Source organism: Patella vulgata, chromosome 1, assembly GCF_932274485.2.
Source record: "Patella vulgata chromosome 1, xgPatVulg1.2, whole genome shotgun sequence".
Classification (NCBI taxonomy): domain Eukaryota; kingdom Metazoa; phylum Mollusca; class Gastropoda; family Patellidae; genus Patella; species Patella vulgata.
The window spans coordinates 93,527,429-93,554,458 of NC_065879.2; the positions used below are offsets into that span (position 1 = coordinate 93,527,429).

The window sequence follows — 27,030 nt, forward strand, 5'->3', positions numbered from 1 at the left end:
TTTAAACCAAGTCTAATTAGGCCTTATTATCGAGACCGTTCCCATTTGTTGACATTAGAAACCAGTTGACCTACTTACTTTCACCCACTGCCGGAAGTCAACACTGATTGGACATGGCGTCTTGCATCATTCAGTGGGAGCGCGCGGTCTAGTTAGTATAGACGTCATTGGTCAGAACCGTCGTAAATTTTAAACGTACGGCATTTCTTCGATTATGAACAAACAACTTAACTTTGGTTATGTTATTATAAACTTACCCGTCGGTTTGAAATTACCTCTGGTTATATAAAATCCATTGTACAACTAAATATCCCAGAGAATTGAACTCATCACGACGGGGGTTTAGATGGCCGAATGGTTAGCATGCGTGTGCTGTATCATAAGGCCTGTCATTGAGTCAACTGGCGTGGTTTCGAATCCCCGGTTGTACGTGACAAGGAGTAGGGTTGCCTGTCCAATCCCCGGTTGTACGTGACAAGGAGTAGGGTTGCCTGTCCAACCTCGTGGGTTTTCTCTGGGTCCTCTGGTTTCCTCCCACTGCTAAAGACCCCTATGCGCAAGCGAATTATTGAAATAAAATTATAACCATATGTTAGTCCTGAAATGACCTAGTCTGTGCCGAGTAGACATTAAACTCCATTTCTCTCTCTCTCTCTCTCTGAACTCAACACAAACTTGGACATCAAGAAATACAAAAATGGAAGCTAATTACGTCACTTATCGGGATAGATCATTTCGTATAAGAGGGTCAAACCAAGGCTTGTCTATCATAACAGTGTTTGGCTCTTTTACGACAATTCAAATTTTGTGTATGAATAAGCTATTGGTCTCGGACCCAGTAATGAGTTTAGGCATTTACAAACATAAATACGCCCGCAGTCTGTTATTTTGTTTTCGTCTTGTATTAATTATTTTGTTACACTTACAGAGTTTGGTGGGTTATTTCCACAGATGCAGAACAAAAAGAACGACATTCGCTTTACAGGCCTTGAATCTCACCCTTGAATATCTTTGATATTTCCTGATTAACTTAAGCAGTCCTGCAAATGAGTGCGGGTCGGGTCAGTTCATCCCACGACCATTTCATCTCGGGCTGTTTCATCCCAACCTATTTTTTTATCGGGCTGTTTCATCCTCTTGTTATTATAATAGCAGTCAATTAACTGACTTGTACTTATTGTTAAATAAACAATAATGTATGAAATAAATAAGTTTTAATTGTTGATTTTTGTCGATTACCGATACGACTGAGAATAGTTCACCGCTGTATATTCGTATTGTTTGTTCATTGGCTTATGATTTTAGGTCAGTTCACCGATGTTTTTGTAGTAAAGTATATTTTTATTGTTAGTTAATTTTGCCCTGGCAAGGGGGAACCATGCTGGAAAATCTGGATGAACTTTCTCGGCCAATGCAGTGATCGAACACCCGACCTCCAGGCTAACGAGCCAGCGTCTTACCCAATTAGCCACTGTGATCCCCCATTTTTGGACGTTAAAGAAAGCTATTTCACTCACATGTCCTATTCACTGTTACATTTCAAGATGAACTCTCCTTTGAGTGTTGGGGGGTTGGATGGCTGAATGGTTAGCGTGCGCGCGCTGTACCATAAAGTCTGTCATTGAGTCGACTGGTGTGGTTTCGAATCCCCGGTTGTACGTGACAAGGAGTGGGGGCGCCTGTCCAACCTCGTGGGTTTTCTCCGGGTCCTCCGGTTTCCTCCCACTGCTAAAGACCCCTACGCGCAAGCGAATTATGTAAATAAAATTAAACCATATGTTAGTCCCGAAATGACCTAGTTTGTGTCGAGTGGACGTTAAACCCCATTTCTCTCTCTCTCCTTTGAGTGTTTATTATTTATTTTGTATGTTAAAATTTAAAATGTGATCAAAATCACTAAAAAAATACAAATGGATATTTTATTTTGTAAAAAAAAGAAAATGGTTATAAAATTAAAGGAAAATTGATTTTTAACTAAGAGTAAGCAGGCTCAATCGGTTTTAGACATTTGATTTACTTTTCAGCCAACTTGCCAGTCAAGTAAATACATGTACATGTATCCCATAGATAGATTACCATAGATTTTTAACCAAGAGTAAGCAGGCTCAATCGGTTTTAGAAATTTGATGTACTTTTCGGTCAACTTGCCGGTCAAGTAAATATCCCATAGATAGATTACCATAGATCTCGAACGTTTGTGGCGATTATAACTCATTCCAGCTTTCATATATTACAGGAAACTAATGATGTTATAACTTTTATATTTTACAGGAAGCTAATGATGTTATAACTTTTATATATTACAGGATACTAATGATGTTATAACTTTTATATATTGCAGGAAACTAATGATGTTAAAACATTTCATCAGTGTGTTGTGTGTGATGAGATTTTCCAACAAGATGCTGATTTAGAAAAACATTCCAAAATACATGTTAAAGAAGAGAAAATTGATGATGTAGATGAATATTGTCATGTTCATTTTAATGAAGATAAAACTGATGATGTAGATGGATATTGTCATGTTAAAGAAGAGAAAACTGATGATGTAGATGAATATTGTCATGTTAAAAAAGAGAAAACTGATGATATTGAAACTGTTTATCAGTGTGATGAAAAAATTAAACCTTATAAATGTGATGTTTGTAGTAAATCATTCACTACGAACTTTATTCTACAAGCCCATATCAGAACTCATACAGGTGATAAACCCTTTAAATGTGATGTTTGTGGTAAATCATTTATCCAGAGAAGATATCTAAAGGGACATGTGAGAATTCATACCGGTGAAAAACCCTATAAATGTGATGTTTGTAATAAATCATTCACTTTTACTAGTACTTTAAAACAACACATGAGAATTCATACTGGTGACAAACCTTATAAATGCGATGTTTGTAGTAAAGCATTCGCCCATCGTAGTCATCAACAGAAACACATGAAAATTCATTCTGGTTAAAAATAGTAAAGCATTCGCCCATCGTAGTCATCAACAGAAACACATGAAAATTCATTCTGGTTAAAAATAGTGATGTTTTTGATAACTTGTAAAAGTATAAGCTAATAAATGTGATGTTTAGCCACTGTGTCTCTCCAAATCATTTACTACCAGTAGTATGGGGCTCAGTATTTCAGTTTGTTAATTTTAGATATTTCGTTCTATTAATAATATATTCTTCTCTATGTTTGATATATGATTTTATCAGTTCGAGGGCTGTGTCAGCAATACAGAGCCATATGATTAAAAAGGTTTAAACCATGGTAAAGTCCCTCTCTCAACCCCCTAACTCGTAGTTTACCCATGGATCTTTTACATCATATAGCTCTCCTATAAATCAATCCGGTTACCTCCCACTGCTAAAGACCCCTACGCTCAAGCGAATTATTGAAATAAAATTAAACCATCTGTTAGTCCCGAAGTGATCTAGTTTGTGTCAAGTGGGATGTTTAATCCCATTTCTCTCTCTCTTTCCAACAAATCATTAGGGTCTACTGAATCCAGATGGTGTCTCGCGAATCTCAATGGTGTCTCCTGCGTATCTGATCTATAAATAATCTACGTAGTGTCTGCTCTTTGGTCCCTGGTTTGGGCTGTTTTATAAAACCCGCTACGGACGGACATTGGCCTCGAGAGATATATTATGCTCAGATCTTGCTTAGACTTCTGCAATTAATTACATGATTGGTTAACTAAGCCTCGTGACGTCGAGAACCACCCTTATATGGACATTGGTAATTTTCCCTTCATCAGTGTTCTGAGCATTACAAACTAAACTTGTTTCAATGGCATTTAGTAATTGAACTGGAGTATACAGGTCACAATTCTATGGAATACAATTACTGCTTATTACTGAGTCTTCTCAAGTCATTATCAAGCAATATGAAAATATAACAAGGCAATATATACATGTACACAACAATACTTAATTAATGCTGATCAACCAGAGATATCCCTTAATTACATGTACCTAAAGAGAATCTAATTAATTAAAGATACATTATGGGAGATTCGATAACGAGTTGGCAGTTCTCACTATTATAGTTAAAAACTAGATAATGTAAAGGCAATTTGGTGAAAATTTCATTCAAATTGATCCACTATGAACCGAGAACTAAGTGATTGAAATTTCCGCCTAGTCTGGATCATCATTACTAAAGTCAGTACGATAAACAGCATTGTCTTGATTATCCATTTAATCGTTAAATCGTGAAGAAAGTTATGCAGTAAATCGGCTCATAATCCACTAAAGATTTGATTATGGTCTGGATAGATTAATTAATGTCTAATTAATAATTTAGATAACATTTCAGGCCGAAAGAAAGACCTGCAATAGAGAGATTTGGCTCTTGCATAATGTTTAAGGATAATACATGTAAAGTTTAAGACCAATTTAACTGAAAATTAACACAAATTGATTAATTAGCCTTTACACTAGACCTGTTATATCCTGTTATTCTTCTATTTCCATTGGATTACATCATATCTAACTAGTTTCTCAATTTGAAACCAATAAATAAATGTTCAAGGATATTATATTATGGCATTTCTCATATTCGTCTTATGTTATTAACATATATGGCATCAATTTCCTGGTATTATGAGGGAGATTTTGCCCTGACAGCTGCGCTGCAGCCTACTCTTATCAGGCCCTCTATCCTGCATCACTGGCAAAGGAAAAGGAAAATCCTGATGAACTCTTTTAGCCAACACCGGGATCAAACCCGCGACCTCCAGGCTAGTGAGCCAGCATCTTACCCACTTAGCCACCATGGCTAGTCGATCGTTTGTATAACAGAATATGATTTGACTGCTCTGGTTCTTATACTTGGAACCCATCTTAACTCTGTATAGTAAGATTGGCTAAGTGGATAAGATGCTGGCTCGCTATCCTGGAGTTCGCATGAACCAGGAAAAATGCCTATATGTTTGTCCCGAAATGACCTAGTTTGGCCTTAAACACACACACTCTCTCTCTCTCTGTCTGTCTCTCTCTGTTTCTGTCTCTCTCTGTCTGTCTTTCTCTCTCTCTCTGTCTCTCTCTGTGTATGTTCCAAAACAAAATCCCATAGCAACCAGGCCATTTATTTGCTGTTTTGTCGTTGAATATTTTTTTGTAGGGGTTTTCAGGGGTGCTGAAGACGAAAATTGTAGTAAAAATCTGATCCAACATTTTCTGCCATCATTTTTTTTTTCATTATGGCAGCCAATATGACAATGGTATGGATTTTAGAGGTGCTGCATACTAAAATTGCAGTATATGAGTCAATCCGATAAACCCGCCATTTTGTTTTTCAAAATGACTTCCGAAATGATAATTTTCCACGTTTTACTCCCATATTTGTCATGTTATGCAGTTTTCGGTGCTTTTCACTATAATATGGTTATTGTGATCAAATAGGAACTAACTTTGACTCCACGTTGTGTATAAAACTATTTTCACTGATCAATTAATTAACTCTGGAACATGGTGTTGTTAAACTATGTTTTAACACAAAATTAAGCAGTTTTATTCTCCAAAATATTATCGGGATTGGCCCTTTAAAAAACAATTTCCTTATTTAACATGTTATATTTTCTCAGGTGATAATTGGACATTTGGAAACTGTTATGTACTCTTCAATACCTTTAATTTGATATATTACAACCCATATGTTGAGCACCGATAAAATGATGACGGAATCTGAGAAGTCGGACATCTTGGATTACAAAATGGCCGCCATTTTTCTTCGAAGTCATGAACAAGATAAAACTTACTTTATTTGGGTACAAAATTAAGCAATTTGAATAACAGTGCAGTATCATTTGATGCTGACTTAATGATTTTAATGGCCGTTTTAAAGAAAATCCAAGATGGCTGCCATTCTATGGAAGGCATGCGTTGAAGTGGCAATTTGATGATAGAATTGAACTCGTCATCTATTTTCATCTGGGCTGCAAAATTTCAACTCTTTGCTCTCGATATTGCCAGAGTTATTGTAGGATCTTTAAAAGACATGTTTTAGGCTCAAAATTGCCCATAGATAAGTCTGTTACTTTTTGTCACAAAAATGATGCCATCTATGATGAGGAAAATGTTCATAGAAAACTTATTAATGGACCGATTTTGAAAATTTAAAAAGTTGTTTCACCTTTGGGGGGTTGGATGGCTGAATGGTTAGCGTGCGCGCGCTGTATCATACAGTCTGTCATTGAGTCAACTGGCATGGTTTCGAATCCCCAGTTTCTCCGGGTCCTCCCACTGCTAAAGACCCCTACGCGCAAGCGAATTATGTAAATAAAATTAAACCATATGTTAGTCCCGAAATGACCTAGTTTGTGTCGAGTGGACGTTAAACCCCATTTCTCTCTCTCTCTCTCTGTTTCACCTTTGAAGCAGCCTGCATGCAGTAAAAAGGAGAAAAACACATTATCTGTTAAATGAAATTTTGATGTGGTAATGCTACTAGTTGTTTGGATGGGACGAAAAACCGAGGCCCTGTATAAACATTGGCATGCATGTACATTAGGAGTTATTATAATATCTACAGTCTAGAGTTTAACAAGCCTAGAACTCAGATCTAACGGCTGAACCACTACATTTTGTCTCTAAGCCGAGGCGACTAACCATATGGCTAGGAACGCCGGATGATGTCTCAAGGGAAATTTAACCTCTCTCTTTCTTATATAGAAAGTATACGTCGGCTATTTTGGCGGGGCAATTACAATTTGTGGGTAAGTGTTTCGTATTGGCATCGTTTTACGTCAACATTATTATATTTAAATGGACTAAACTGTGCACGAGATGACTTTACGATAGTACACCACTTTCAGCAATTGATGGCGACAGAAACGTCTGTGAATTAGTGAGGAAAGAAATGAAATGGAGTTTAACCTCCTGCTGTTCTGCTCCGAACTGGGCTAATGAAGACGGACATACGCCATACAGTGTGCTATAGGGAAATTTTGCCCGAACAGCGGCACTATGGCCTACTCTTATATCAAATTCCAACTGTCATGGGATCTTTTACATGCACGCCAATGATTACATGGGACCTCGGTTTTTTGTCCCATCCAACGACTAGACAACTGTCCTTGTCAGGACCTCCGTCCTGCATCACTGACAAAGGGGAACCACGCCGGAAAATCTGGATGAACTTTCTCGGCCAATGCAGGGATCAAACACCCGACCACCAGGCTAGCGAGCCAGCGTCTTACCCACTTAACCACTTCGATATATTAAACAGAGCACCTTTCCAAGAACTAAAATAACCCCTATAGTATTACATATAATTGTAGTAGTAAGATTTGATCCGACAATATCGGCCATTTTGTTTTATTAAAATGGCGACCAAAATGACAATTCTGTTTTGGTTTTTTTTCACCATATATTTGTAACTGTCTTGTGCAATATCATTTGATAGGTTTTATTGGGCACTTAATACAAATGTTGTAGCATCAAGGGTCGTTCCGACTGTATCCTCCAACTTGTTTTTCAAAATGGCCACCAATTGGCAATTACCTTCTATTGGTACTCTATCGTGTAATATGTCATTTTAGTAGTTTTGGGTCAATGCAAAAAATATTTATCATTCTACATATTCAATGATTTTATGGTCACTCATCAGTTATGGCAGTGATTCTCAACCAGTGTGTCACAAGATCTTCTTAAGTGTGCCACGAACTTTTGAACGGCACACAAAGATTGACTGATGAAATTCGAAACACGGCAATAAAGTAAGTTCATAGCCGTGTTTTTCTTTATTTAGTTTGAGTCATTCTATGTGTCGATGTCTACGGTTGTATGCCGTCTGTGACTTGCCATGTTTTTATTTTGCAAAATTCAAATATCTTTCATATATATTTAGCCATGTGTGCCGCTATTTTTTCATGTGTTCCAAAGTGTGCCGTTGGCAGAAAAAGGTTGAGAACCACTGAGTTATGGACACACCTTGCAGGGTAGGGTATACCAGTGAAATAACAGTATGCAACAGACTTTATCACCAGTTGTCCACCTTATGCTATCAAGTATAAGAGAGAGAGAGAGAGAAATGGTTGTCCACTCGACACAAACTAGGTCTTTTCGGGACTAACATGGTTTAATTTTATTTCAATAATTCGCTTGCGCATATAGGGGTCTTTAGCAGTGGGAGGAAACCGGAGGGCCCGGAGAAAACCCACGAGGTTGAACAGGCGACCCTACTCCTTGTCACGTACAGCCGAGGATTCGAAACCACGCCAGTCGACTCAATGACAGACTTTATGATACAGCGCGCGCACGCTAACCATTCAACCATCCAACCCCCCACAAGTGTAAGAAAAAGGAAAGTTCAGGATAATTCACAGTAATGGGTGTTGGCAGTATGTGACATACCTTCCCCACATTGGATATAATTGAATTACAAGAATTGAATTTATTAATTTACCGGCATGGGTGACTGTTTATCGTTCTAGAATGGAAAAGGGTTGTTGTGAGAGTTCTCAATTAGATTTAAATGCATTGAATGCACTGAAATCTGCGAGTCTTGATGAAGGACGCAGCGATGATACAAGTTTTAAGAACAAGTGGTTGCCATGCAAGATATGCCCGCATTTTTTAAAATTGAATACAATCAGGAGCCATAATCCAGAAAGTTACATTCAGATATGCGTGACGATTGAAAGGAACCAAGATCTTAACTTCATAGTCAAGTTTTATCAAAATCGGGTGAAAATTGTGACCTCTATGGTGTCTACAAGCTAAAAATGTGATTTTTCGTTTATAATCATGGGCCATAATTCATGAAGTTGTGGTCCGATACATGCCAATATCAAAAGGAACCATCAAAGTTCATCAAAATCAGATGAAAATTGTGACCTGTACAGTGTGCACAAGAGAGAGAGAGAGAGAAATGGGGTTTAACGTCCACTCGAGAAAACCCATGAGGTTGGACAGGCGACCCTACTCCTTGTCACGTACAACCGGGGATTCGAAACCACGCCAGTCGACTCAATGACAGACTTTATGATACAGCGCGCGCGCGCGCTAACCATTCAGCCATCCAACCCCCCCCCCCCCCCCCCCCCCCGAGTGTCCACAAATAAATTATGGACTGACATCTGGACGGACGGACAGGGGCGACGACAGTATACATCCCTATGAAAATGTGGGCGTATAAAAAGTAAGTTGAAGATGCCGGTATATTCCAAAACAATATCACATAGCAACCATGCCATGGATTTGCTATTTTGGCATTTAATATTTAATATCTTTTTCTTTAGGTTTTAAAGGGTGCTGAAGATGAAAATCGTAATAAATGCGCTCTTTTCATAACAAAACATCCACAACATATGCGGCATATTCACATGATAGTGTTGTAATTTAGAACAGTCTAAACATTAGTAGTCGAAGTTTCGTATATTATAATTGGTGAGATTAATTAGCACCTTAAACAGTGGACACATTAGCCGAATCGTTCGGCCGAATCAATCGGCGCCAAATTTTATTCGGCCGAATGGGTGGACACACTAGCCGAATGCTTCGCCCGATTCAACCTGTCGATTGCATCACCTTTCACCTTTCTCGGGGGTGCTGTAATATTGACGGACAATGTATATCTATTTGTTGTTGATTGGGTAATCAAGTTTAGTTTCTTGATCATTAAAGCCATCATGGAGGGGGGGGGGGGCAAGGGGGGCATTCCCCCCCATAAATCTGGTCTGCCCTCTGTTTGCCCCCCCCCCCCCAATAATTTTAAAAAATAAAAAAAGTATTTGTGATACCTTTTACGGTGAATAAATCCCACATCCCCACTCAGTCATAAACTTGCATGTTGTAGAGCATTTCCGACAGTCTATTTTTCAAAATTGTCTTAGGGAGGTCCCCAATGGACTCGCTAGTTTGGCGCTCACAAGGGGAATTCGTTGAGGTTCGTAAGTCCGTTCGTTTGACATTTTGTTCTCTGGTCGGATAAACTAGTGATCAGGCGATGGACGGTATCTGGTAAGATCTATTTATCTCGACGATCGGTGCCTGACTGAATACTGTCAGACAGCATTTCCGGCATTCTATTTTTCAAAATTTTCTTGGGAGGTCCCCCATACCCTCCGTAAGGACTCCCTACTTTGACGCTCGTAAGTGGGGTTCGTCCAGATACGCAAGTCCGTTTGACGCTTGAGCTCAACGATCAGTGCCTGAAATACTGCCAGGTTGCATTTCCGGCAACTTGTTTTTCAAAATTTTCTGGGGGAGGCAGCTCTCATATTTTCGTTACTAAAGTAACCCTACCCCTAGTTGAAGCTCATGCCATTGCCCCCTTAACCTTGGACTTTGCCCCTCCAATCACCGACGACTGGCTCCACCATTGGCTGTACGTGTGTTCTGTTAATGACTGAATCAAAATAAGGTTTTGCATGTAATATAGCTTTAAAGTGGCTATGATAATATAGCTTTAAAGGGGGGGGGGGGGAGAAACAGGGTTTAACGTCCACTCGACACAAACTAGGTCATTTTGGGACTAACATGTGGGTCAATTTTATTTCAATAATTCGCTTGCACGTAGGGGTCTTTAGCAGTGGGAGGAAACCAGAGGACCCAGAGAAAACCCATGAAGCTGGACAGGCAACCCTACTCCTTGTCAAGCAGGTTGACTGAATGACAGACCTTATGATACAGCGCGCACGTGCTAACCATTTGGCTACCCATCACCCGTAGCTTTATAGGATCTAAAGCAGTGATTTTCAACCAGTGTGCCGCGGCACACAGGTGTGCCACGAGATCTTCCTAAGTGTGCCACGAACTTCTGAACGGCACACCAAGAAAATTTCTTACTAAAGAAGCTAGCTATTTGACTGATGAAATTCGAAACAGGGCAATAAAGAAAGTTCATAGCCGTGTTTTTCTTTGTTTAGTTTGAGTCATTCTATGTGTCGATGTCTAGTCTCTGTCTACGGTTGTATGCCGTCTATGACTTGCCATGTTTTTATTTTCAAAATTCAAATATTTTTCATATATATATTTAGTCATGTGTGCTGCTATTTTTTCATATGTTCCAAAGTGTGCCGTTGAGAACCACTGATCTAAGGTAATATAGCTTTAAAGGATCTAAGGTAATTTAGCTTTAAAAAATCAACGGTCGTGGAGAATGTTAGCCTCGACCTCCCTGAAAGATCTAACCGCAACAGATGCGTTTTTCTGCTATAATAGCTGATGAATCCAAGCAACTTCCAACGGTATTACAGCCAAGATCCCACTTTATCCTGACCCGAATTCCAACCATAGAATCAGACTATTGGATCTACATTCACAAACAGTAATCAATACCCGAAAAATCTTGCACAAAGCAGCGTGGTTCCAGAGTACGATTTAGATAGCACTTATAATATTTATCATACTGAAAAGAAGGCTAGGTCAAATATTCGATAAATTTTTGCGATATCATGGATTATCGTCTGCAGTAAATTATCGCGATATTTAGAATTATCGAGGTTCAAAAATTTATTATCGTAATAATTAATGATATAAAATTGATATATTTAGCAATGTATGGAAGGGTATCGCCGCCAATATTAAATGCTCTGTTAAATGTTGTTTCCATTGATTATATGTAACCAGCGGCTGCCAGGCAGGATACGCCCACAGATGGATAGAGGACAAGCTAAAAACAAACATGATTTTTTGTACAATCAGGGGCAATAATCCAGAAAGTTATGAACTGAAATGTGCAAATATCAAAAGGGAAAGAGATCTTTGGGATATAAAGATATGTTTTAAGTTTCATCAAAATCGGCTAACAATTGTGACCTCTAGAGGGTCCACAACCTTCTTATTACACACTTCTACACAATTTGCGTACAAAGAGCGGCCATTTTGTTGGGCAGTTTCATTTCAATTTTCCCAAAATACGAATTCAACCTTCATTATGGCAGAATGGTGATGTTTTTAAAGGGTTTTTAAAATCGGAAAAAAATTGTGAGCTCTAGAGAATCTGCAAGCTAAAAATGCGATTTTTCGAACAATCAGGGGCCATAATCCTGGAAGTTAAGTTCGGGTATCCGCGATTATCAAAAGGAACCAAGATCTTAGTGTGTAATGGTTATATATTCAAACATTTTTTTAAATCGGATAAAAATTGTGACCTCTATGGGGTCCACAAGCTAAAAACGTGATTTTCGGTACAATCAGGGGCCATAATTCAGGAAGTTATGGTCTGATATGCGTGAATATCGAAAGTAACCGAGATCTGTGGGTTATAAACATGCATTTCAAGTTTCATCAAAATCAGATGAAAATTGTGACCCCCAGAGGGTCCACAACCCTGATTCACAATATTTTGAAACTATTTGCGAATGAGGGACGACCATTTTGTCCGTTAGTTTCGGTCTGATTTTTACAAAATGTGAACTCAACCATCCTTAGGGTGTAACGGTGATATATTGTAACGGTTTTTTAAATCAGATAAAAATTGTGACCTCTACGGGGTCCACAAGCTAAAAACACGATTTTTCGTACAATCAGGGGTCATAATTCAGGAAGTTATGGTCCGATATGCGCGAATATCGACAGGAACCGAGATCTGTGGGTTATAAACATACATGTCAAGTTTAAACCAAATCGGATAAAAATTGTGACCTCTACAGTGTTCACAAGCTAAAAACGTGATTTTTCGTACAATCAGGGGCCATAATCCATGAAGTTACAGTCCGATACATGCCAATACCGAAAGGAACCGAGATCTTAGGGTGATAAACCTATATTTCAAGTTTCATTGAAATCGGATAAAAATTGTGACCTGTAGACTGTTCACAAACAATTGTGGACGGACAGGGGCGACGACAATATACGTCCACATGAAAATGTGAAACTTCCAATCAGTAGAAACAGGAAACACAAACCAAATACAGACGGTTTGATGGGATCAATTTTGACTGAGTCAAAATGATGCATTTGATATTCAGATAAGTTGATATAAAATAATTAATAGAATACAATATCAAAAAAACATAGTTTTATCCAATGTTTCGTCAGTAAAAATACTAACTTCTTCAGGGATGAAGAACTAAATTCAAAATGACTGGAAGTCAGTTATGACATCATAGGAAGTTATGACATCGTGGGAGTGATGACGTCATAGACTTAGATACATGACGTGAAAGGTTAGCTTAACTAAAACTTAGGTAAAATTTTACAAGTTAGGAAAACTTATGCATGATTATGAATGATTTTGAAACCCCCTGGATTTAACTCATTTAAACCGTTAGGCCAAACTGAATCAAGTCTATGAATCCACAGACTTTCTGCTGTGTTCAATTTTTTCTGATCTTTATCAGGAATGTTGTATAGGCCTATTGTTTAACATGTAAAACCTGTAGTATGCAACATGTAGGCCAAACCATTACTCCTTTCAGCACTCGACTTAATAAGCACAGAAGTAATATAAAGCTTAAAAAACCTGGCCATTCCCCCCATGTAACCTCCCATTTTAATATACCAGGTCATGATTTCGTGTGTACCATAGTACGAAAAATTCCTGATAAAGATCAGAAAAAATTGAACACTGCTCACTAAAAATTCCTTCGAAGATCAAAAGTTGTTATATGAGACTGTAAGAGTATATCTGACAATTCAAAAAAGTAATTGGATGTTATTAGATAAGAGAACACGAGAAAAATAGAAACAGTCCGTACATTCACGGGTGTTTATTCATTCTATACTTATAAAAATATGGTAATGCACAGACTTTTTCTATTTTTCTTTCATGTTCTCTTATCTAGTGACAGTCAATTTTGTTTATGAATTGTCAGATATCCTTTCACAGTCCCATACTACGGAGCCCCTTAAGCGCAATTTTCGATACTTTTTTGCCCCTTGCTAACGTTTAGTATACAAAACTTTTAATATCAAGGATTTAGCTGTTCAAGTCATAAAATTTCATTGAAAATCAATATACTTGTTCGTCTCAAGCTCTTAAACTCTGTGTATCAATCTGAAGTCAATCGGATGATAACTTTAGCCTCTAGAGCGTCACAAGATTTTTCAAAGTGATCAAGGGCCATAACTGTGACAGTAATTATCGAAAATCACTGAAAATGAATAGACTTCTTTGTCTCCTGACCTTAAACACTGTGTATAAATTTAAAGTCAATCGGATATTGACTTTAGCCTCTAGAGCGTCCACAATATTTTTAAAGTGATCAAGGGCCATAACTCTGCCAGTAAATATCGAAAATCACTGAAAATGAATAGACTTCATCTCATGACCTTAAACACTGTGTATAAATTTAAAGTCAATCGGATATTAACTTTGGCCTTTAGAGCGTCCACAAGATTTTTTGAAGTGATCAAGGGCCATAACTCTGGCAGTAATTATCAGAAATCGCTGAAAATCAATAGGCTTCTTTGTCTCATGGCCTTAAACACTGTATATAAATTTCAAGTCAATCGGATATTAACTTTAGCCTCTAGAGTGCCCACAAGATTTTTTGATGTGATCAAGGGCCATAACTCTGGCAGTAATTATCGAAAATCACTGAAAATCAATAGGATTCTTCGTCTCATTAACTTTAGCCTCTAGAGCGTCCACAAGCAATTGTGGACGCCGGACCGACAGACGGGCGGGGGTGACGACAATATACGACCACATTTCAATCTGGGCGTATAAAAAGGAACGAACCTATGATGAATTTTAACGTTATTGGTGATTTTGTTTTTGATAATCTGGATATCACAGTGTATTTTGTGATTTACATGTAGTTATAGAATAAATCCATGTACAGAACTCAATGACCACTGAATACCACTCGGGTTATTCAATGGTTCAAGAGAGTGTATCCCTTCGCAAGTATTCCATGAGAGAGAGAGAAATGGGGTTTAATGTCCACTCGACACAAACTAGGTCATTTCGGGACTAACATATGGTTTAATTTTATTTCAATAATTCGATTGCGCGTAGGAGGACCCGGAGAAAACCCACGAGGTTGGACAGGCGACTCGAAACCAAAGTATTCCATGAGCTACTGTTTTTTTTTCTGCCGGTGTTGATTGTGCTGTTATTCAGGTGTCGACGAACAATGCTAAAGTATCAAGGCCCTGTTTCTCGAAATCTTAACTAAAGATTAAATCCAAATTTTAGTAGATACTTCAATTTTGATTGGCTAAGCACTAAAATCCATCTAATATTATCCAATCAAATTACTAAAATTTGGATTTTATCTTAGTTAAAATTTCGTGAAACCGGCCCCTGGTGTCGAGGAACAATGCTAAAGTACATGTATCAGGGGCCTGTTTCTCGAAATCTTAACTAAAGATTAAATCCAAATTTTAATAGATACTTCAATTTTGATGGGCTAAGCACTAAAATCCATCTAATATTATCCAATCAAATCAAATTACTAAAATTTGGATTTTTATCTTAGTTAAAATTTCGTGAAACAAGTCCCTGAAGTCAATCTAGCAATGGCCAGAGAGGGATTTCTCAGGCCATTGCTTCAGGAATATAACAACACCTAGGCAACCTTGACTCACTGAGATCAGAATATATATCTTCTGGCTAGTCCCATGGCTATTCCATGTGTTGGAACCTGAGATTTGTGACGATGTAGACATGCTTACAACTCTTAAATTTGACAATTAAACATACATTATGCAAGAGCTACATCTGCCTATTGCAAGTCTTTCTTTAGGCCTGAAATGTTTTCTAAAGTATTAATTAGACATTAATTAACTGATCCAGGCCTTAATCAACTCTCGATGGCATCAGATTTCTCCGATATTAAATAGATTAGAATGGTTCAGCGATACTTTGATACCGAGACTAAGCTTCGATCAACCAGTACGGTGGTTGAAATTATTGCACCACATCTGTAAAACCTTCAAAGGTTAATATCTTCGCTTGCAATAGAGTAATTTGAATGAAATTTTCAAATTATTCATTTTACAACATCTACTTTCGAACTATTATAGCAAGAATGGCCAATTCTTTATCTAAATCTTACATAATGTATCTTTAAATAGCAATCAGCCAAAGGTAATTGACTTACCCGTACTTGGTGTTCAGAAATAGGGAGAGAGAGAGATAAATGAAGTTTAACCTGCACTCAACAAAAACTAGGTCATTTCAGGACTAACACATGGTTGAATTTTTTATTTCAATAATTCACTTGCGCGTAGGGGTCTTTAGCAGTGGGAGGAAACCGGAGGACCCGGAGAAAACCCACGAAGTTGGACAGGCGACCCTACACCTTGTCACGTAGAACCAGGGAATCGAAAATCCCCAGCTCCTTGAATATTATAAACCTACAAGACATCTGTGAATCTCTTCCGACTCATCAATACTTATACAGCGCCCTCATAATTTTTCATCATATGGTAACCAGTCTTTCTATATACAGGCCTTCCACTATTCTAATTCAAATGGTAACAGGTCATTCTATATACAAGCACCATTGTTATAGAATAAATTACTAATTCAAATTCGTAATATCACTGATATTGATACATTTAAAACTAAAGACATAATTATATAAAAACAGCTTTTATACAGTTGTCCATTTATATAGATTATCCAGAGCTTTTTAATTTCTAAATACTGTACATACAATTTATATATTTTATCAAATATGTTCTTTATGTATTTTCATTATGTAAATTAATATTGTCTTGATCTCCGACCTGCATCAGGGAACCACACCCGAAAATCTGGATGAACTTTCTCGCCCAATACATGGATCAAACACCCAACCTCCAGGCTAGCGAGCCAGCGTCTTACCCACTTAGCCACCGTGATCTTCCAGCTACATTAGAGAAATCTTTGATGGCTTCCGGTCACCTAGACATTTCCAATCAGGTTTACATTAATGAGATTTTTATTCTTTTTTTCTAGAATGAGTTCTCGTGTGTTCTCGTAGACCACTACCAGTAGAAAACGATTTGCTACAGACAATGCACTGATAAGGTTTTTCACCTGTGTGAGTTCTGATATGTTCCTTTAGATTACAATTGTGGGTAAATGATTTATTACAAACATCACATTTATATGGTTTCTCGCCGGTATGCGTTCTCATGTGGCTCCTTAGATTAGTACAAGATTTATAACAAATATCACACTTATAAGGCTTCTCACCTGTATGAATCATTACGTGCCTCTGTAGATCAGCGCTTCTGGAAAATGATTTACTACAAACATCACATTTATAAGGTTTTTTTTCAGTACGAACTTCGAGTTCCCCTGTTTCAGACAATGATTGAATACTGATATTATCTTTTTCTCTCGTATGAGTTCTCCTGTGTCTCTGTAGAATACTACTAGTGGAGAATAATTTACTACAAAAATCACACTTATATGGTTTTTCACCTGTATGAATTCTCGTGTGAATTTGTAGGGAATAAATCTGAGTAAATGTTTTATTACAAACATCGCATTTGTGAGGTTTGTCGCCAGAATGAATGTTCATGTGACTTTGTAAACTACCTTTGCAACTAAATGATTTACTACAAACATCACATTTATAAGGTTTTTGACCAGTATGAATCTTTTTATGGTGCTTTAAATTACTATTGGTACTAAATGATTTACTACAAACATCACATTTATATTCGCTTTTGATGGTTTGTCTTTGCTTAGTAACATACATTTTCTGATGCCTTTCTAAATTTGTTTGTGATTTAAATTTTTGATAGCACAAATCACACTGATAAACACTTTCGACATCTTCAGTTTTCTCTTTTGTAACATTACTATATTCATCTGCATCATCAGTTTTCTCTTCTTTAACATGCCTATATTCATCTACATCATCAGTTTTCTCTTCTTTAACATGACAATATCCATCTACATCATCAGTTTTCTCTTCAAATTGAACATGACAATATTCATCTACATCATCAGTTTTCTCTTCTTTAACATGTATCTTATTGTGTTTTTCTAAATGATCATATTGTTTAAAAATTTCATCGCATACAACACACTGATGGAAAGTTAAAACATCATTAGTTGCCTGTAATATATAAAAGTTATAATATCATTAGTTTCCTGTAATATATAAAATTATAACATCATTAGTTTCCTGTAATATATAAAAGTTATAACATCATCAGCTTCGTAAGAGCCGCTATCGCGATGAAAACGTTAGCATAAAAATGTAGTTTTATTTTGCCATCTTTAATTTCAATTATATATATATATATATATACAAAAAAGTTTCCTTGACCTACTCCCAGAGAAATATATATCAAATCAGGAAAAAATATCAAATTAAGTTTAATTCCAGATTATATCAAATTAAGTATAATTCCAGATAGTAAAATATAACATCTAACATTATTAATATTCAGTTATCCAATTTTCCGATTTAAGGTGGTCATATATTAGGTGGAAAAGGTGATTTTGAGATTATGGTTATACATATGATTTTATTAGCTTTTCATGTAGATCTCATCATTCTTCTCACAAAACTTTTTACAGATTCAAAATCGGATGAAATTTTTTTTTTATTGAGGCTCAAAGTTGCAATTTTTGACCATTTGCGGAAGAAAGGTTATTCAACACTTTGAAAAAGTCATTTTTGGTGTTTTTTGTGATGCCATATTTCATTTCATATCAAAACTATCAAAATTGTAGATGTAAATTCATGAAATACAACTTTAAGGCTAATAATGTTTTAATTTTCACATTTGTGTGACAATTACTCTGGTTTCCCCAGCAACTCCAAAATACCTAGGTTTTCTCAAAAATTCCATTTTGTCAACGTGATTTTGGTCAATTTTTTCATCAAAAATGGTCTTGTCCATGTTACATCTGAAATATTGAACCTGGTTGTTATGCATTTTAAAATCAGTAGCTTTCAAGTAAGGTTAACAGAAAAAAACCAGCGGCTACCAGGCAGGATACGCCCACATTTTCGAGAGATGGATAGAGAACGAGCTAAAAAGAAAGTGATTTTTCCTACAATCAAAGGCCATAATTCAGGAAATTACAATTCGATATGCGCAAATTTCGAAAGGAACTGAGATCTTTGCGTTATAAACTTACATTTCAAGTTAAAACAAAATCAGATAAAAATTGTGACCTCTATAGGGTCCACAACCTTGATATACCATATTTTTTGGACTATTTGAGAACGAACGGTGGCCATTTTGTCTGTCAGTTTTGGGCCGATTTTCACGAAATTCGAACTCAGTCGTCCTTAGGGTGTAACGGTGATATAATAATACGTTTTTTTAAATCGGATAAAAATTATGACTTCTATAGGGTCCACAAGCTAAAAACGTGATTTTTCGTACAATCAGGGGCCATAATTCTGGAAGTTACGGTCCGATAAGCGCGAATATCGAAAGGAACTGAGCTCTTTGGGTTATAAACTTAAATTTCAAGTTTCAACAAAATCGGATAAAAATTGCGACCTCTATAGGGTCCACAAGCTAAAAACGTGATTTTTCGTACAAACAGGGGCCATAATCCATTAAGTTTTGATCCGATACATGCCAATATCGAAAGCAGCCGAGATCTTTTGGGGATAAACCTATATTTAAAGTTTCGTCAAAATCGGATAAGAATTGTGACCTGTAGAGAGTCCACAAACAATTGTGGACGTCTGGACGGACGTCTGGACAGACAGAGGCGACGACAATATACGTCCACATAAAAATGTGGGCGTATAAAAATAGTAAAAATATCAATATGCCTTCTCTCAAGAGCTGGATATATGTTCATGTTTGAACAATTGTCCGCGGCACACAATTGCCTATTTTTGGGGCGTTTTGGGGGACATTAATAAAATAAGAAGGAATGAAGATAAGAAAGTGAAATTATGGGAATTTGTTAATAAGTTTGTGGATTTTTAAAATTACATATTTCCAATCTGCCATATATTATCAATTTTGGTTGTCATAGCAACCAAAAATGGACAAAATGCAATTTTTACCATTTTCAACCCTATTTACCATAACCCAAAACGTCATACCACATTTTAAAGTAAGGAGTTTAAAATATTTGAAACCCATGTAATATCAAATGATATGGATTGTGTAAGTTTGAGAAAAATATGAAGGAGGTTAGGTTGTTATCATAGCAACCAGTTATTTTTTTTCAAAAAACCATTATTTTCCAATAAATATGACATCAATATTGATAATTGTATTATTTAAAAATCACAAGCAATTGGGTAAGATTTTAAAAAATAAATAAAATCAAAATATTTATTCGTCTTCACTTAAGAGCCGGAAAGGGCTCAAGGGGTTCACTTTCGAAAAAACATTTGGCTGTGCAAATTGTTCAATTTGGCAGTTAGACATAAATAAAATATGAAGAAATTAAGATCTTGAAGAGGTATTTTGTTTATAAAAAAATATGTTTGTGAATTATTAAAATTACTTATATTTACTCTTGCATATTACTTAATATTTAGTTGTTATAGCAACCAACAATGATAAAAAAAAAACATCTTCAAAAAGGCAATGTTGTACCATTTTCAATGGTGTTTACCATGACAAACCAAATGATCACAAGCAACATTTTAAGTATGGTACCAGTAAGCATTTTATCATACATTTACAACCCATGTAATATAAAATATTATGAATTGTATAATTGTAGTGAAATATTATGGACTTTGGGTGATTGCCATAGCAACTACATAATTTTAAAAAATAAGACAACAGTTTTCACTATCATTGTTCTCAGCATTGGTTTGCTTGGTAGCTTACATCATTGTTACGAGAAGAATTCTGCTTTGACATATTATTTTCTACTCAGAAGATTGACCAATAAAAAAATATTCTCTAAAGAGTAGGCTACAGTAAAAGTAGTTACTGATACTCACTGATACTATAGTGATAGGCTATGATTATGATGTTGTCATGTTATAAAGGCCTTAGGCCTGGAAGCTACATTTTGACTCAAGGTCAAACAATTGTTTTGTTTTTATTTCACTTTTGAATATTTTTATTATTCCTTCAAATCAGTATGTAGCCTATTGAGCAACTTCATTTTTATTTTGTAGGCTATATTTTCATCAATGTAAATATCAAATCAAGGCCTAAAAGGTAGGCCTTACGGCTTACGTTTGTCGCTCCTTGCAACAAATATCTCGATATTTACCAAAATATTCAAATTCGTCCGTAATAAAAAAATAGGTGCACCTCGTTATTTTTCATATTTAATTCCCGTATGGTATTCAAATTTATGTCAGTAATATTCCTACAAAATTATGTTATGTCGTAATACGATAGAATGAAAGCGTGCCGACTACTGCCGATCCGTACTGTTTCAAATTCCTCCAAAATTACCGTATTTTTCGGGTCATATAAGTTGCTACATTTTTCAGCAGAAGTCCCGCATTCGTCTTATACTCCGTTACGACTCATGTACAGAGGGTAAGAAAATGATATCACGAAATAAACGTCGCTCTACCACAAAAGCGAGTGACACCATCCGCTAAATAATCGCTTTCTATTCTAGCACGCGCTATCGTCTAAAACAATTAAGTACTTACACTATTCCAATCGACATATTCGTCAACATTGCCTAGATCACTTATTTCATTATTTAAAAACATAAACCCCATTCAAAATATGATCATAAATCCGAGGGTAGCACCTTTTCTTTGACATTAGAAGCGTGTATTTCACACAAAAACAAACGCCTTAAGTTTTCTAGGTGACACTGGGCAAACTAATTACAAGACATGAAAAGTAAACGGCATTGCATTACTACTCACCCTTAAGTTAGTAGACGGCTCTCGGTAAAGTGGTAATTTGGCATAAAATCTAAACGCCTTAAAATGAAGGCCTTGTCTAAAAACTAAACCCCTTTCAATTCTAAATGGTAGTGTTCATTTCTAAAAAACATCCCGAGAAACTGGACGGTCGTAAAGCAGACGATCGATGTCAAAAGTAAACGGTGTTCTTAATCTACACGGTAGCACAAACTGGGTGGTTTTTGGTGAATCTTGACGGCATTTAACACATTCTTGACGGCAATCTATTAGCTGGATACGTGTATTAAATTCTAGATGATAGTTTCTTTCCTTTTTTCGTAAAATCTGGACGATACCCGGTCCCTAGTGTATAATACCACATGGAATGCTATTTGTGACGTATATTTGCTGTGACCTCCAAATTCACGTGCGCGGGACAACATTTTGCTCACTTCCAAAAATCTCACGGACGGCGCAGTCAGGCAGATAACTGTATGTTTATATAAGGACAATTCATTCACCATTGAACCAGTCTGGCAAAGGGTAATCATCAGAGTGCCTGTAGTCTGTAGTGAAGTTGAAAAATCCATTGATTCAGAAGAGTAACAGAAATTGATGGTCGTATTAACAACAATAGCCACAGGACTATTTTTACGACTATTGAGGGCTCTGAAAGCATCTTCGTAACAATAGCCTGAGGACTATTTTTACAGTTTGTCGTAACATTACAATAGCCACTGCCTTAATATTAATAGGGATTTCAGGTCAATTGCCTTTAGCGTGAAATCGGACAGCCAGAGGCTGAAATATACCCCACTTCAATCTCGATTCTGAATTACTATTTTATGTAAATGCATCAAGGCTCTACACAGCATTTTGAACTTACTTGTGCAAACATAAGTAAATTTTTAAAACCACTAGCCAAACAAAACTTTCAAAACCACTAGCCAAACAAAATTTTCAGTTGCCAAGTCTGAAGATTAGAATAATTTGTCGTATGATATAGCTAAATTATATTGTGAATATACATAACTCGTCGTCCTATAATAATAATAAAAAAAGATGTTTTAAACATTTTTTTCCGACTGGGACTCACTTCAAGACTAAGACGGCGAAGCTTGTAATTTTGCTTGTTTGGGTGGTGTAGCGTCAGTAGCATGACTATCATCATTTTTCCCCAACTGAGACTCACTGCGAGACGAAGTTACTTTACTAGTAAAGTAAGACGATATAGGTTTGATTCGTCTGCTAGCCATGCTGTCAGCTGTCTCGCAAACTTCCGATAAATACAGCGCATGCGCAATGAGAATTTCCTCGCAGAGGACAATGAGATTGACCCAATTTCAAACCAGGAAAGTAACAAGAGTGACATTTGACCGGGATCATTGCCGATTACGTTATCTTTACGGAGAAAAGTTCAGATAGCTATAGTGTTAATTGGGGACTTCAAGATATATGTTCACTCGCCAGAAACCTAGCATTTATAAATATCTGGTCGCCATTGTCAAAATTCACTCGCAAATGCGAGTGTTTCAGTCGCATTGTAGAGCCTTGAAATGCATTACTAGCAATTGTATTGCAATAGTTTAATATCAATCTCAATATCTGCAAAGATTCGGGCTAAAAAATTATTGAAATGTAAGCGAAATTACCGTTTGTTTACATGAGAAGCTCGCGGGAAAATACCGCTCTGACGTCACGCGGTCTGAGATTTTCCATTGCTACGACTCACTTCATTGGTGAATCCGCACCTTAGTTACCGGGGGATTTTGATATATGCTTGTTGATACCACGTGGTCGGACAATTAGACCCAGAGAAAATGGGATTTATCTGTTTTGATGACTGAAAATTGCTAAATTTCGACTAAATATAGAAAAAATTTCTTGAGGTATCATCCAGATTATAAATATTTGACATATTATCATTCAAATTATTACGATTTTAATAAATTTTAGCTGACAATAACATGCGTATTTCAGTTTTAAAATTGGTACTAGCGATTCTGAAGGGAAAATACCACTTATGACGTCACTCAAATATGACTGAAAAGCACTCACTTTGGTGCCATGCCACGCATTGACTGGTATAGAGTAGGTACGCCAGTGAAGCGGTGAACCGCTGACATAATTTCGTCGTCGCGAGTCACGCTTCAGATACGTCAGTGCGATTTGCCGTATCGGCTTTTCTTCCTCGTCGTATTGTTATTGGTACGAAACTGCGGCTTCAAATGAGGTTATTTTCGTAAATAAAAGGCTAGCTTTTCGCCTCGTTTTCGAATTTTTACTCTAGCTGCTCCATGTGCAGAGAAATCTAAACATGAAAATGAAAGTAGAAAACAACACGATTTTTGGGACGGATACCAGAATAGCGTAGGGTTAAAAATATATACATTAGAAAACATATATATTAAACTTTAATTCTGCGAATTTTCAACGAAATCAGTAGGTGCGGAGCTAAAATATGTAGTGCGGAAAATTTTTGATCCAGTTTAGCCATGACCGCCATGTAAGAAAGTTAGTGAAATTTTACCGCTAGTGACTGCACGCGATGCCCTCACTTTTCCTTCTTTGTTCTTCAGACAAAAATGGTGTTAATTAGCGACAATTAATTTGGCATAACTCAATAATTATAGGGCCTCTCAAGCTCATTTTGGTGTCATTGAAAAGCTGTTGGACAGCCCTTTCCAGAAATAACAGAATTAAAGCCATACGGGATAGTTGAATTTTTTGTTGTCATACCTATATAGAGCATTTTGATTACATTATTGACGTCGATCTCGGATTTTAAAATTCCATAACTTTGGATCTAATTAGAATATTTTGATGAAATAAACAAATTTGGGTAGCATTTTAGGTACATTTTCACAAAATATTTTTACTTTTTTTTTTCTGTCATTTGAAACTTTGACCTGAAACCCCTAATATTAATCTTAATCTAAAAATACTAAAATCACCTCACCATTGTTTTGTTAACTTGTTTTGTTGTTTATTTGTGAAGCTGTTGTGTGACTGATTGATGGTTGTTTATGATAAAAACACAGCAGTGGATTGCTGATCGTCTCTTCTACAACTACAAGTCAGGAAAATATCTGTTCATTTTATAAACAAGTCTTCGATAAAGTACAAATTAAAATAAGGTTGGCTTCCGTAAAATGTTACGTCACGGGAAAAGAATTCGTTTCCGGTAGAAGGTTGTATACATTATATAGTCCCGGATCGCTCCAACCCGAATGCGGTTCACAAAAATACTATTTCATTTGAAATTCACTTCATTCAGGAAAAAGTTCTGATTTCATCTTTTGCCCTTTTATCGAAATATCGCCTCTAAATTCTCGGATCTTCACTTTATTTGAATGTAGTCTGCATTGCTAAGAACATAATGTTGTATAATTATGTATTATAAATGCCTTTTACGCGTGACGTATTTCCGGTGTCTATTTTTAGCCTGGCCTTTTTCAACACGGGTCTTAATATGGGAAATGCTAGGGAAAATGGGTTTTTTCCTCTTTTTCTCTGTATACAAAAAGTATTCTTGAATGCCACTCTTGTTGTAAGTTGCGTGTAGCATTCGTAATAAATTACCTATTTCAAATCGTGTCTAAATTATTTTTGTTTCGTTTTATTGACGATATACTGCGTTGTAGCAGACGATATATGGCAAGCTCGCACACGGTCAAGTTTACCGCAGTACGCAAAAGCATTACAAAGATGGATTGCTGTATGAAGCCGATTTATATGTTTTGTTTTAATTTTACTGCAAACAATTAATAGATAACATCTGTTTGCTTGTAAAATGCCATGACATAGAGCATAAGACTAAGAGTAAATAATAGAATGGGTTAGAGATGTTGACCTGCGGTTCCACGAAAGAATTATTCAAGGCGATATTAAAATTTAAGCACGACCGTAGCACATCTAAGAAAAGAGAACAAATAATAATCACGATGTATAGAATTCACCGAGTCCAGTTACATATTTTCATTCAACAGTTGTTCTCTGAACCAAATACTGAATTAGAAATTGATAAAATGGACGCAAATGTATCGTTCTTCTTCTTGGTTGCAGCAAGATAAACTGATTGGATTAAAATTTCACTGAGTGCCAAAAGCTGAGCCAAGACGATTTATGTGGTTACAATTAACAGAAAAAAAAACGGTTTTAAAAAATATTTACAGATTCAACTTGATCGTCGTTTTATTCTTTCCGTTATTATATCCCATCAAGAGGAAACTTTCTAAAAATGGCTGAAGTTTTACCCCGTGCACCAAACTATTTTATCATTGATTAGAGCCGTCTAAACGCGGGGAAATTTACAATAGATATTGGCTAACAGCACGCATGCATAAACAATCTTATTTGCATATTGCATACTATTTATAGTATTATTAGCTGGAATTATTTTCAAGTTAACAGCCTCAAAGACCAACATAGTACCGTGTTTTTTGTCGAGTAGGGTAGCATGCAGTGCTATAGCAGACGATATATCAACCTCGCAAAGAACTGTTCAGTCGACAGTTGAATGTAAATAGGATAGACCATTTAAAACTTTTGTGTTAATAGTCCCGTAATTAATATATAACATCTGTTGGACCTTAAAATGCGTAATAAACTTGACTTAATTCTAGTTCGGACCATGAGCACGGATCAGTCATCCACTTGTTTCCTCAACTGCAAACGGACAATTACGGGTCTTGTAAACTTGCCGTATCTTTCCTATATCAAAGTTTTTGTAAATATCGCTTTCTGGCATCGGTCGGTAAAGCTTACATGTATATAGAAATGGCGTTCAGTTCCATTTTATGTAAAAGAAGCTTGCTGTACGACGGGTATGTTCACAAAAAAACACACACTGGCCTATGGGTTTTAGTCTACGATTAAGGCCATGGTCTGCGCATGACCGAAAATGACGTCAAAAGGGAAACCCATAAAAGCTCCAATAAATATGTATTATATGCCTCTCAATTAGGTATGTCTAAACTCCCCATAAATTCAAAACAAGAGTGTGTTTATCTCCTAATTATCCAAGTCACTTTAAAGCTATACTACACCAGATACTTTAAAGCTATATTACCACAGATCCTTTAAAGTTATATTACCCCAGATCCTTTAAAGCTATATTACCCAAGCCACTTTAAAGTTATAATTCCTCATATACTTTAAAGGGGAGAGAGAGAAATGTGGTTTAACGTCCACTCGACACAAACTAGGTCATTTCAGGACTAACATATGGTTTAATTTTATTTCAATAATTCACTTGTGCGTAGGGGTCTTTAGCAGTGGGAGGACCCGGAGAAAACCCACGAGGTAAGTTGGACAGGCGACCCTACTCCTTGTCACGTACAACTGGGGATTCGAAACCACGCCAGTTGACTCAATGACAG

General features: G+C 36.5%; 1 protein-coding gene across 2 annotated transcripts; it reads right to left on the reverse strand.

Moving 5' to 3' along the window:
- Nucleotides 1–16,427: 16,427 nt before the first annotated feature.
- LOC126818191 (zinc finger protein 239) lies at nucleotides 16,428–25,194 on the reverse strand. 2 transcript variants are annotated; one of them, XM_050545470.2, is made up of 2 exons: nucleotides 24,609–25,194; nucleotides 16,428–17,950 (listed from the first exon to the last, which is right to left on the reverse strand). In XM_050545470.2, exons 1-2 carry the CDS (start codon nucleotides 24,609–24,611, stop codon nucleotides 16,820–16,822), a joined length of 1,134 nt encoding a protein of 377 aa, XP_050401427.1. In that variant the 5' UTR covers nucleotides 24,612–25,194; the 3' UTR covers nucleotides 16,428–16,819. The 2 variants fall into 2 exon arrangements, with proteins under 2 accessions (XP_050401427.1, XP_050401419.1); XM_050545462.2 differs by lacking the exon at nucleotides 24,609–25,194 and adding an exon at nucleotides 21,446–21,587.
- Nucleotides 25,195–27,030: the final 1,836 nt, after the last annotated feature.